The sequence below is a fragment of the Chiloscyllium punctatum genome, chromosome 3 (assembly GCF_047496795.1).
Source record: "Chiloscyllium punctatum isolate Juve2018m chromosome 3, sChiPun1.3, whole genome shotgun sequence".
Taxonomy (NCBI): domain Eukaryota; kingdom Metazoa; phylum Chordata; class Chondrichthyes; order Orectolobiformes; family Hemiscylliidae; genus Chiloscyllium; species Chiloscyllium punctatum.
Window position 1 is genome coordinate 134,889,194 of NC_092741.1, and position 13,389 is coordinate 134,902,582.

Sequence of the window (13,389 nt, forward strand, 5' to 3'; positions counted from 1 at the left end):
TAGTCAGTCAAGGGTAAGAGTAAGAAGTCTCTCCACTGGTAAGATTTATTTAACGTAAAGTTGCATCATTATTGAAGTGATTTATGCTGTAAATAAAGTATAACAGTGATTGTGTATACCCCCTCCATTATATTTCTATTGCTGAGAATGAGTTTTTAAATTGCGCAATGTGGACCTCTTGATTATCCAGAATATTTGATTAACTAGAATACTCCTGGTCCTACAGGTGTTGGTTAGCAAAATGGTTGCTGTGATTCGGGATGGTAGAGAATGATTACACATCCATGAATGAAGATTAAAGAATACATTCCCTGGTTCTGGACTTCCCAACCAGGGGAAATTATAACAACCTTGCCTTTTTTTTAACGTTTAAGAAAACTTAATTAGACAATCCTGATGATATGAATCACCCCCACTCAACCATACATTCATGTAGAATGTTTCACATTTTCAGATATTTCAAATCACATCAGAACTGATGGGTATTTTTTTTTCCTTCTTGGAGATGGCTAGAAGAGAAACAAATTGGGCAAGTTGACCCTGGAGAGAAACTCCAGACCTTCTCACTACCCCACCAATCAAGTGTTGGGCAAGAGGGTCCATTGGGAATTTTTTCAACTTGCCAGCAATTAAGTCTATGAAGTGGTCAATTAATGGCCAATTTAGGGCCTCAACTCACCATGGCTCCGATTGCTGCTGTTTTAACAGGTGAGAAAAGTAGCTTGTATCCAGACTTGGAAAAACCTGCCTGCTAGATTTTGAAGTGGGCAGCCTCTAATTACCTCCTTCTAGTAGCAATTGAAAGTACAGATAGGGGGCAATGGTAGGATATCTAACAATCACCTCACTGCCCATGCATTCAACTCGCTCATGCCCTCCACACTACAACCCTATCCCCAGCCCCATACCGCAATCTTGCCATTGGATTCACTGAAGAGTTGGCTTCAAATAATGGTTCTGAGATCCAAGAAAATACCTGCTTCTGATTGACTTCTGACAAGGCAGGACCTCATTTGTCAAGGTCTACAATCAGCAGAGAAACTCACCCATCAGCTCTTAACAAGTCAATTAGTTTGCGACTTGGCAAGCTTTCTTGGGAGTGGAATGTCAAGTCAGTTGCCATTGAACTCAACCATCCTCACACTTAGCCAGCACTTTGGAGAATCACAGCCATTTTGTAATTTTGTAACACAGTTATTTTGTAACACATCACTCTTATAATGTGAGTGAACAAGGTAGCTATTTGAACCTTGTGTATTATAAATGATCTGGATGAGAATATAGGAAGCATGGTCAGTAGCTTTGCGGATGATGCCAAAATTAGACAGTGAGGAAAATTATCTAAGAATACAACTGGATTTTGATTAATTAAACTGGGGAGTGCCAGATGGAGTTTAATTAGATAAATGTGAGGTGTTGCATTTTAGTAAGTCAAACAAGCCCTGGACTTACACAGTTAATGGTAAGGCCTTGAGGAATGTTATTGAACAGAGAGACCTGGAGTTCAGATAAACAGTTCCTTTAAAGTGGCATCACAATTAGACAGGGTGGTGAAGAAGGCGTATGGGACACTTGCCTTCAATGCTCAGAGCACTGAGTTTGGGAGTTGGGATGATATACCTCAGCTGGACAGGACATTGGTGAGAGTTTTGGAGTACTGTGCACAGTTCTGGTCACCTTGCTATAGGAAGGATATTATTCAATTGGAAAGGGTGCCAAAAAAAACTTTACAAGGATGAGACTGGTGCTGGAGGGCTTGAGTTACAAGGAGAGGCTGGATATGCTGGGGCTTTTTTCCTTGGAATGTAGAAGATTGAAGGAAGACCTTTTTGAGGTTTATAAAATCATGTCAGGCAGAGATATGGTGAATAGCAAATGTCTTTTCCATAGGGTAGGGGAGTTCAAAACTAGAGGACATAATTTGAGGTGAGAGGAGAAGGGCTTAAAAGGAACCAGAGAGCTAACTTTTTCACCACAGAGGATACTTCTTATGTGGAATGAACTGCCAGAGGAATTGGTAGATATTGCAACATTTAAAAAACATTTTGGACAGGTGCATAAATAGAAAAGATTTAGAGGGATATGGGCCAAATACAGGCAAATGGACTAGATTATTTGGTCAGCATGGACAAGTTGGACTGAAGGTCTCTTTCCATGTTCTATGACTCTATGGTTGCATGTTGTCTTACTTGACAATATATTTATATACCTGAAACATCAACGTTGCACACATAACAATTAGATAAATGACCAATTAACTTCTTTTTTTCGCTAATGTTGGTTGAAAGGTAAATGTGAAGCAATAAATCAGTGTCCTGGGACAGAAGCATAGGAAGCAGTCACAGGAGTTGGCCATTCGGCTTTTAAATGGCTGATCCATTCAATGGCTGACCATTCGATGCAGTACCTTGTTCATGCTTTCACCCCATACCTTTTGATCCCTTTAACCCTAAGAACTACATTGCAGAGACTCATCACTCTCTTGGTGAAGTATCGTTTACTCATCTCAGTCCCAGTGGCCTTTCTCATATTTTTAGATTGCGACCCCTTTTTCTGGACTCCCTGGTCATCAGGAACATCCTTTCTACATTTACCCTGCCCACTCCTGTTAGAGCTTTATAGATTTCTATGCAATCCCCCATACCACCACTTCATATTTTATGCATACCTCAACTGTCGGCTACAGTAACAATTTAATATGTCAGCCTGGAATATCATATGAGTGTAAAATCATCATTTGCACCCTGTTATATTCCTTTTTGCCCAAAATAAGATTACATTTGAACTTCCTAGCCATCTTAACTAGCATTCAGTAAAACCTAAAAATGAAAGAATAATTAAGTAATTAGTTTAAGAAAAGTAAGTGGAGTTAGAAAACTGTATGGAACTCTTATCAGAAATTCCTTCTCCAATTTGAAAATTAAAGTTTGAAGGTATTAGTCCAGTACAGCATGTTTATGAAGTAAAAGCATCAAAACCTTTTAATCTTAAATGTGTTTCATATAGATACCATAAAAACAATCAATGAAATAAATTACAGAAAAGGTCTCGGAGAAGATAAATAAAAGGCTTGCTTAATAAAAAGCAATAAAACATGTGAAAATGATTTTTCATGGTGCATCTAATTTGATTTTAAGCAAGCATAATTACAGGGAATTCAAATTCATGTGCACCGCTTGTGGTCAATGTTGGGGTAGGGTGGGGGGGAGGCGGGTTTCTACACATATTATATGAATTACACATCTTTTAGACATCCACATCTTGCAGCATCTGAAAAATATCTCATTGAAGCTTTTCTATCATATTTTCAATATGGAATATTTTGCTTGTATACCAGATGGAATGAGTATCCTTTATTTGTTACTTATGGCTTTATAATTGTTCTGAATACCTTTGTTAAATTCAGTTGTCTTAATTTTGTTTAATCTATATGTTTTAGTTGGAAAGAATTTGCAAGTGGCAACATTTTATGCAGTGAAAGAATTATGGTTTTTTTGTTGCATTTGCTGTAACTCGTGACTTCTTTGCAGTAAAACTAATGTTATAAATCACATTGACAGGTGCACCTCCTGCGAAATGCTGGAGATGAAGTGACCATTACCGTTCAGTACCTCAGGGAAGCCCCTTCCTTCCTTAAACTCCCGCTAGGTAAGACAGAAGCACGATATAGATTGGTTTATTGTTCTTTTCTGCTTTGATGCCATTAAATTAGAACAGCATTGACATAAGCAATCTCCAAAGATTGCTTTATTGAGAGTGACACAGAAGGGCTTGAGGCAGCACTACACAGAATGTCATTAGAAATAAGTATTGTCTCAGTTTGCAGCCCACATTAGTACCTATGTGTGGTCTGTATTATTTACTTATTTTGAGCACCTTTGTAAATATATTTCAAACACCTTTGAAGAAATGTTATGTTCTTATGCCACTTGGGAGTTTGCCCACTTCAAAAATGTGTGTAAATCATAGACTGTACTATTAATAGGCAACACATTCATCTGAATTCTTCTGCCCACTACTTTAACAAAGTACTAATCCATTTGGGTTAACTTCATTAAAATAACAAGTCAGTGAACTTTGTATCATCAACAACAGAAATTTGCATGAACATGCAATTTTGACTTTTGGTGGGCTAAAACTATCCTTGACAAATTAATTATTTGTACACCAGTATGTTATTCTTGTATTTCTAAAGTTTCCCTTGAGGATTGCATCATGACTTGTAATTCATGCAATTTCCCTGTAAAAGTGCCCAAGTGCAGGTCTACCTGACAATGGTGGAGATGCCCTGACACCAAAAGCTCCCTCAGATTGAAGATTGAGGGGCACGAACCTCAAGGGGAAATGGTTTAAAAGCCGAGAGTCTTATTTTTCTTCAAGGACTTTTTGGTCAACTGGTTGTTAGGCCTATACTGACCTTGGATTTCTCAACCCTATTCCCAATGGAAAGCCCTGGAATGAATACCCAGCAATGAGGGTCAAGGCATTCATGTCACCGATTCCATCAAATTGGGAAGATGTTTTCACTGGCAGGAGCGACAAAGACCTGAGGGTACAGCCCTAGGGTAAAAGAAAGACCCTTTAGAACAGAGATAAGGAGAAACAGCATTAGCCAGAGAATGATGAATCTGTGGAATTCATTGCCACAGAGGGTTGTGGAGGCCAGGTCATTGAGTATATTTAAAACAGAAATAGATAAGTTCTTGATTGCCAAGGGATCAAAGGTTATGGGGAGAAAGTGGGAAAATGGGGTGGAAAAGCCTATCATTGAATAGTGGAGCAGAGTCAATGGGATGAATGGCCTAATTTCTACTTCTATGTCTTATGGTCTTAGAAATTCTTGTGGGACAGTGGTAGAGTTCCTACATTTGCACCATGGGATCTAGGTTCAAGTCCCATATGCTTCAGATGTGTGCAATAATATCCCTGAACAAGTTGATTACAAAATATCCATCAAATTCAGGTTTAATTTTCTGTGCAATCTTTATATCTAGTACCTAGTTTTTTTAAGAAGGCAGTTTAACATTTAATTTAACTGAAGTGAGCAGAAGACAAAGCATAAATGCATTGGACAGTGCTGAGCAAGATGTGTTCACTGGAGGAGAAAAACAAAATTAGAATCAGCAGTAACAATTCCCATTCACAGCTAATATGTATGGGGGATAAATTAGATAGTCCCTGAAAGCAGACAAGAAATTGCAATGTTCAATTAACCTGTGTCTGCTCAATGTGATCCAAGCATCGCAATAACGTTGAGCAGGCTGCTCTTTGCAATGATTTCCAAGTGCATACAACACTAATTGCTTTGTACAATTGCTACACACATCAGCAGTAGACCCAGGATTGCAACTTCCACCTAATGTTTGCCAACGCTTGTTAAAGAGATGGTGCATTGTGACTGAAGCAGCTCGTGAGAGTTGTAGTTGACTCACAGAGACTTGCCAAGCCTCCTTTGCCAATCTCCTTCCAATCTTGTGACGTTGCTATCCAGGTAGATAAGGGGCCCTCAGTTCATAGGAACACCTCCACCTGAAAGTTCCCTTCTGAGCCACTCACCATCCTGACTTGGAACTTGTATCTCCATTCTTTGACTGTTGCTGGATCAAAATCCTAGAACTTTCTTTATGAAACCTAAGCATTATAGGACTGCAGGGGTGCAAGAACACAAACAGATCTTCAAGGACAGTTTGGGTTACACAACAACCTCTGGCATTGACAGTCATGCTCATGTCTGATGACTAAAATAAAAGCACTCTCTCAACCATTGTCAATGTTGCCTTTACTCTGCATTGGGTTTGCAGTTATGGCTGCACCAGCGTCAGATTTCATCGAAAATGGCCAGGTTAAGACGATGCATGTTGTCCCTTGCGAAGGCTCAGTGTGGAAAATTGCTCCCTGAACACCCTGGGTGAATATAGTCACTGTCCATGTACTCTTGTCTCTTCTCACTCCCTTCCCCAGCAGTTTGTCCCACGCTTCATGGCCTGTGTTGATTTTCTCAGTTATTTTGCATTCAAAATGGTATATCGAATTATGCATCTGGTTTCTGCAGAAGTAGGAGTGCAGATTCATAGTTCCTTGAAAGTACAGTCACTGGTAAATAGGATAGTGAATAAGGCGTTTGGTATGTTTGCCTTTATTGGTCAGAGCATTGAGTATAGGAGTTGGGAGGTCATGTTGCAGCTGTACAGGACATTGGTTAGGCCACTTCTGGAATATTGCATGCAACATCCTAATGGAAGGATGTTGTGAAACTTGAAAGAGTTCAGAAAAGATTTAGAAAGATATTGTCAGGGTTGGAGGATTTGAGCCATGGGGAGAGGCTGAATAAGCTGGGACTGTTTTCCCTGGAGCGTCGGAGGCTGAGGGGTGACCTTATAGAGGTTTATAAAATCATGACCGGCATGGACAGGGTAAATAGATAAGGTCTTTTCCCTGGGGTGGGGGAGTCCAGACCTAGAGGGCAATGGTTTAAGGTGAGAGGGGAAATATTTAAAAGGGATCTAAGGGGCAACTTTGTCACATGGAGGATGGTGCATGTATGGAATGAGCTGCCAGAGGAAGTGGTGGAGGCTGGTACAATTACAACATTGAAAAGTCATCAGGATGGGTTTATGAATAGGAAGGATTTAGAGGGATATGGGCCAGGTGCTGGCAAGTGGGATTAGATTGGATTAGTGCATCTGGATGCATGGATGAGTTGGATCAAAGAGTCTGTTTCTGTGTTGGATAGCTTGGTGACTCTATGACTCTAAGTCGTATAATTCAAAAAGGTCCTGTCACACCATTTGTAGACCTTTGAAATTTGAAAGAGCCATTGGAAAGGAGAAAATATTTTTTAGAATCAAAGCAACAGCCAGAAAACAAACAACTCACTAATTCCTGCTGCTGGATGGCATCTCCAGTGGTGCAGATTAAGAGAAGAGATTGGCTGGAATTTTGATTTTCAACAATGGCACTGCTGGTGTCAACTTAATATTGCATGCTATTTGATATTATAACCTGCCTGCTCTACAATTCTCCCAGTATAGACCAACTGTGTCCAAACTAAGGCCCTCATAGAATCATAAAGCATGGAAACAGACACTTTCATACAACTTCTCCATGCCAACCAGTTTGCCTGAACTGAACTAATCTGATTTGCCGGCATTTGGTCCCTATCCCTCTAAACCTCTCCTATTCATGTATCTGTCCGAACGTCTTTTAAATGTGACAATTGTACCCGCCTCTACCATTTCCTCTGGCAGCTCATTCCACACACGCACCATGTTCTGTGTGAAAACGTTGCTCCTCAGTTTCCTTTTTAATCTTTCCCCTCTCACTTTAAATCTATGCCCCCTAGTTTTGGACTTGCTTACCCTGGGAAAAAGGCCTTAGCTGTTCACCTTATCTGTCCTCCACATGATTTTATAAGGTCACCCCCATTCTCCTATGCTGCAAAGAAAAAGCCCCAATCCATCTAGTCTCTTCTTATAACTCAAGCCCTCCAGTTCCAGCAACATCCTTGTAAATCTTTTCTGCACGCTTTCCAGTTTAATAACATCCTTCATATTAGCATGGTAACCAGAATTGTACACAGTGTTCTAACAGTGGCTTCATTAATGTCTTGTACACCTCAACATGACATCCCAACTCCTATTCTCAGCACTCTGACTACTGAAGGTAACCATGCCAAACGCCTTTTTCATTACCCTGTCTACCTACAACGGCACTTTCAGGGAACTATGAACCTGCGCCTCTAGGTTTCTGTATTCAACAACATTCTTCAGGGTCCTACCATTAACTGTGGAAGTCTTGTCCTGGTTTGACTTGGCAAAGCATGGTGGCACAGTGGTTGGCACTGCTGCCTCACAGCGCCAGAGACCCGGGTTCAATTCCCGCCTCAGGCGACTGACTGTGTGGAGTTTGCACATTCTCCCCATGTCTGCATGGGTTTCCTCCGGGTGCTCCGGTTTCCTCTGACGGTCCAAAAAAATGTACAGGTTAGGTGAGTTGGCCATGCTAAATTGCCCTTAGTGTTAGGTGATGGGGTAAATGTAGGGGAATGGGTCTGGGTGGGTTGAGCTTCAGCGGGTCGGTGAGGACTTGTTGAGCCAAAGGGCCTGGTTTCCACACTTTAAGTAATCTAATATAATCAAAATGCAACAATTTGTATTCATCTAAATTAACCTCCATCTGCCTCTTCCTGGCCCACTAGCCCATGTGATCAAGATTTTGTTGGACTCTTAGATAAACTTCTTCACTGTTCACTATGCCGCCAATTTTTGTGACATCTGCAAACTTACTAACTGTGCCTCCTATACTTTCATCCAAATTATTGATTATAAATGACAAACAACAGTGGAACTAGAATCAATCCTTGTGGCACATCGCTGGTCATCAAGGTGATGCTCGGCGTGATTTGCAGCACAAGCATGTACGTACATATTGAACACCATCTTGTCCTCCAAATGATGCCTGACCTCTCAATATTCACTTGAGAAAATGTTACATAAGATTTACTTAAGACATCTCAGTAATGACAACTGCAAATAAGGACAGAGCGCCAAACATTACTGCAGCAAAGGCTTGATAATCCAAATGGTCTCGCATGGTGTAAGCCTCCATTGTTCACGGTAACTACTTTTGTTTTAGAAAAAAGTAGAACCAGGATGAACATTACATGATATTTTAGAAAATGTTAGAATTAAAAGTTTTCAGAAAAATTCCATTCAGCAGAATGTCATCAAGACACAATAATGAATTGCAATCCAGATGATTTTAGAATCCAATTCTCATTTTGCTATCTGGTAAATTGGCAATTGACAGTGACTAGAAAATAATTCACTTTATTTTCTTTCACCATTATTATTGAACTTACAAATCAAAGTATTGTTTTTTTCCTATTAAGCATCAATTATTGAACAATAGCCTAATAGAACTTATATATATTTTCCAACTGTTGACGGCAGACATAAACATCACAATAATCTGCTGTTAAGTCTTGTATGAGTATTTTGAAAACCATTTGAAGAATGCAGATAATGAAGTTAATTAAACCGCAAATTAGTTTACTTTGGACTTTGATGAGATATCATTGTAATCCTCACGAATGAATGTATGAATTAGCTTTATTGTCACATGCACTCGAAAGAGTGCAGTGAACAGTTTGCAATGTCGCCACTTATGGCGCCACCTTAGGTACAAGACACCTAGGTACAGATACGTAAGTATTTGGTACAAAATTGAAAGAATAATAATAAAATGCCAGCATCAGAATAAAAGGGAAAAAAGTGCTCAATTCACAGTCCTTTCCCACCAGTCTGTGCTAGCGGGAGCCTCCAAACCACACTGGGCTCCAAAACACGAGGACTTACCACCAGTCTGCAAGGGCCTCACCTCCCTACAATGCCCTCTGGTTCAGGATTCGCCTCCAGGACTCACCTCCCCATGCCAGCCTCTGATCTGGGACTTATCTCCTGGGAACAGCGTCTAGTCTGAGACTTGCCTCCCGCACCTGCCTCTGATCTGAAACTTATCTTCCACTCCTACCTCTTATCTGTGACTTGTCTCCCGGGAACGGCTTTTGGTCTGGGAGTTATCTCCTCCATTCCCGAGTAAGTTTAAAAAGTTAACAGCTTTTTAAAAAAGATGAATTCAAGAAAAGAGAAAAAAAAATACACTGCAATGTTGACCAGGAAAAGAACATCCATTTCCTACATTCTATGTACATTGGAGTCATGACATACAAAATAAAATGTCACTCTCCAGTTGCACATTAGTAATTACCCAGAGTATTGAACTTGTCATGAAGCTACCTGCATTTGTCTGTCAGGTTTGTTCACTTGCGCAGAAAAATGGTGTCCGAAAGAAAACAAAATTGGAAAGGTGAAGTAAAAAGAAGGCGAGACATAATTTCCAAATGGCCTGACTTTTCACTGTAGTTGTCAAACAATGACAACTACAATTTTGGAAATGCATTTGTGTTTTAAAAGGGGAGGTGAGAAAACATCTTCCACGCAAGAAGATTATAAGTTGTTCTAACTATCATTTCACCGATTGTGACAATGCTAACTGATAAATGGTGGCACGGTGGCTCTGCAGTTAGCAGTGCTGCCTCTCAGCGCCACGGACCTCGGTTTGAATCTACCCTTGGGCAACTGGTCGCTTGGAGTTTGCACATTCTTCTTGTATTTACATGAGTTTCCTCTGAGTGTGCCAGTTCCTCCCCACTGTCTCAAAATGTGCAATTTAGGTGCATTAGCCATGGGAAATGCAGGGTTATGAGGATGGGGTGCTCTTTGGAGGGGTGGTATGGGCTAAATGACCTGCTTCCACACTGTAGGGTTCTCTGATTCTAATAAGGTTATAAAATGCTGAATTAATCTCTGCTCACCTGATTGCTCCTAATTATTAAATATATATTGTTTCTTTCATTTTGCAGGCTCACCAGGGCCATCCAGTGACCACAGTAGTGGGGCATCCTCTCCTTTGTTTGACAGTGGTTTACATTTAAATGGAAACTCTACAAATACCGTAAGTTAATTTGTTTTCTTTATCAATAAGAGAGTAACATTGCACAATTGTGTGTTCATTTTAAATTGTCTATCACAGCACTTTTTCTCCGTTGCTGAAATTAACACTAATTGAGACAGTAATCCAATGGGCCTTATAAGTGGACAAATAAAATGCCATGACACCATTTCAAAGAGCAGCAGAGGAGATTTATCTGTTGTCGCAATAAACGTTTAATTCTCAGCTAATGTTTAAAACCTGTTGACCTGATCATTTTCACAATCTTGTCCTGAAAGCCTGCTGTGCATATATTGGCTGCTACATTATCTAATTTGAAATGCACATTAAAAAGTATATTTTTTCTTACTATTTCTTTCTGTCTTTCTGTCTTCTGTGCAGATTCTAGATGTAAGGCCTTTGTTTATAGATTGCGATTCTTGAGAAAAGGGACTCAGGGATAAAGCACATGTCAATGCATAGTTTGTGGAGAATCATGTGTTATAGTTGCTGAACTCAAGATAAAGTGCGTTCACCTCTTTATCTCCATCTATTTTTGATCAATTCATTCATATGATGTAGGTGTTGCTAGCTGAGTCAGCTTTTATTGTCCCTGATGGTGAGCCACCTTCCTGAACTCTTTTATTCACCTACAAAAGAGGAGATGCTAAGAAGAGAATTCCAGGATTTTAATCCAATGACAGTGAAGGAGCAGTGATATAGTTCCAAGTCTAGCAGGATGCTGTATGGCTTGGAGGGAAATTTGCCAGTGATAGTGTTCTCTTGTATCTGCTGCCCTTGTCCTCTTAGATGGTAAAAGTTATGGATTTCAAAGGTGCTGCTGAAGGGGTTTCGGTCTTGTTTCTTCAGTTTACTAACTGAATATTTCATGACCTCATTCCTGCTTTAGATTAAGTATCCAAAGTTCAATATTTTATTGTGGAGCCAAAGTTTCCACAGAATGATAACATACTGAAGGAAGTTAAAAATCACACAACACCAGGTTATAGTCCAACAGGTGCATTTGAAAGTACAAGCTTTCAGAGCGCTGTGCTTTGAAAGCTTGTACTCTCAGATACACCTGTTGGACTATAACCTGGTGTTATGTGATTTTTAACTTTGTCCATCCATGTCCAACACCGGCATCTCCACATCATATTGAAGGAAGGAATAGTGAAACATCAACACAAATACACAACCCATAAAGAACAGTCAATTAATCTCTCTATTCGTAGCACAAAGTCACACTAGGCCAATACATTGATTTGTCAATAATTAGGACACTCTCTCTGTTAACTGTCTTTGTTTGAGACTGTTGAATTTTCATGGAACAGCAAACACGGGAAAATTAAACAGTGAAAAGCTTGCTCAACTTTCCTTAAGATAATGCGAACTGGACAGGAACTCTTACAGTTACAGACTTATGTCCGATTTCCATGTGTGTGCTGAATCCTTGTGATGCAATATCACCAGGTCTAGGAACCTTCTCTGATTTATGTGTCATCATTTTCCAATTTCAGCAGATTCATACAACTCATCCATTTCTATATTTAACATAGGTTTGGCAGCCACCACATCACTGACCAGTTCAGTTCCTGCAGAATCATATAATTATTTAACTGGTGAATTTCTTTTCAATCCCTTAAGAACTCAAAACCTGACATAGCAGTTGTGATAAAATATCAACAAAAAAAATCGAGATGTCTGTAAACCATTTCCAGTCCACATTGTTGAAAATATCTCACGCCCATCCCAGAAATTATTCGTAAACAAAAACAGAAATAGCTGGATGAGCTCAGCAGGCCTCTCACCATCTAAGGAGAAAAATCAGAGTTAATGTTTCGGGCCCAGTGACCCTTCAGTTTTCCAGCAATTTTTGTTTTAGTTTCTGACTTCCAGCATCCATAGTTCTTTTGGTGTTTATTTAGAAATTATTCAGTCTGTTAATACCAGCTCCTAATAACATGACCAACTCATGCTTTATTAGTCGGTCAAGTTGCCTGCTTCACTTAAATTTTTTTGTGTAAATAAGCAGCAAGTTCCTATTTGGGAATTTGAATAATTGTTTTTATATTTTCCAATCTGAGCTGCCTTTACTTTTCTCATGCTGTCATTATCAGAATTAATATAACCTTTTGTGAAAATAATAGGCTGTTATCAGCTAAATATTTAAATATTATGGAAGATGTCTACAGCTGGGCTAGGGAGATGAATGATCTTACTGTTTGCTCTGTCAGTCGGCTCTTGTTTCCTAAAGTAAAGAATGCTCTGCTGACAGAAAATGGTGAAAAAAAAATGAGACACTGCTCACTTAGCAGTGACAACCTTCAGGTTTGTTCACAGAAGTAAAGGATCGTAAGATATGCAATGGAGGAAGGTCTATTTGGATTATGCTTCTGCACCCCATGCAACATCCACATGATTATGAGTTCAATTATTTTTTCATTTAATCTTCTGAAAGAAAGTTGTGCTCCTTAGTTCCCAAAGATTATGAAGAAAAACTGAATCATATTTACCTACCTTCACATCAAAATTCAGTCCTGGTCTCCTCTGGCTCCCAAAGCGATAGCCTCTTCCACACTTCATTCCAGCAAAACAAATATCACTGGAGCTTGCAGGACATTAAATTATTTCAAGCACTGGCCATATTCTCTATAAATTTCAATCCCATTTTGAAAGTGATATTCTTCACATGAAGTGCAAGGAATTGGTGGATTGCTTTTGTCTCCAGAAGTAAGCGAATCTTTTCAGGTGTTCTGACACATTGAGTTGTAAAATATTGAACACAGTATTGTGATCTGTGCTAAAACAGAAACCGAACAGTCTCTTTTCTCCATGCGAAAAAATTGGAGCAGATCTTGATTTCTCAAGACTTGTGCTTCTTTTCTTATGTTGTCT

The 13,389-nt window shown here is 39.6% G+C and overlaps 1 protein-coding gene across 1 annotated transcript in view; it reads left to right on the plus strand.

Annotated features, from left to right (window-relative positions):
* The window catches only part of sntg2 (syntrophin, gamma 2), a 357,280-nt gene that overhangs the window by 165,146 nt on the left and 178,745 nt on the right, over positions 1-13,389 (plus strand). The window contains exons 11-12 of the mRNA XM_072549107.1: positions 3,561-3,648; positions 10,424-10,515. Coding sequence (XP_072405208.1) covers positions 3,561-3,648; positions 10,424-10,515 — 180 coding nt within the window. The remainder of the gene's footprint in view (positions 1-3,560; positions 3,649-10,423; positions 10,516-13,389) is intronic.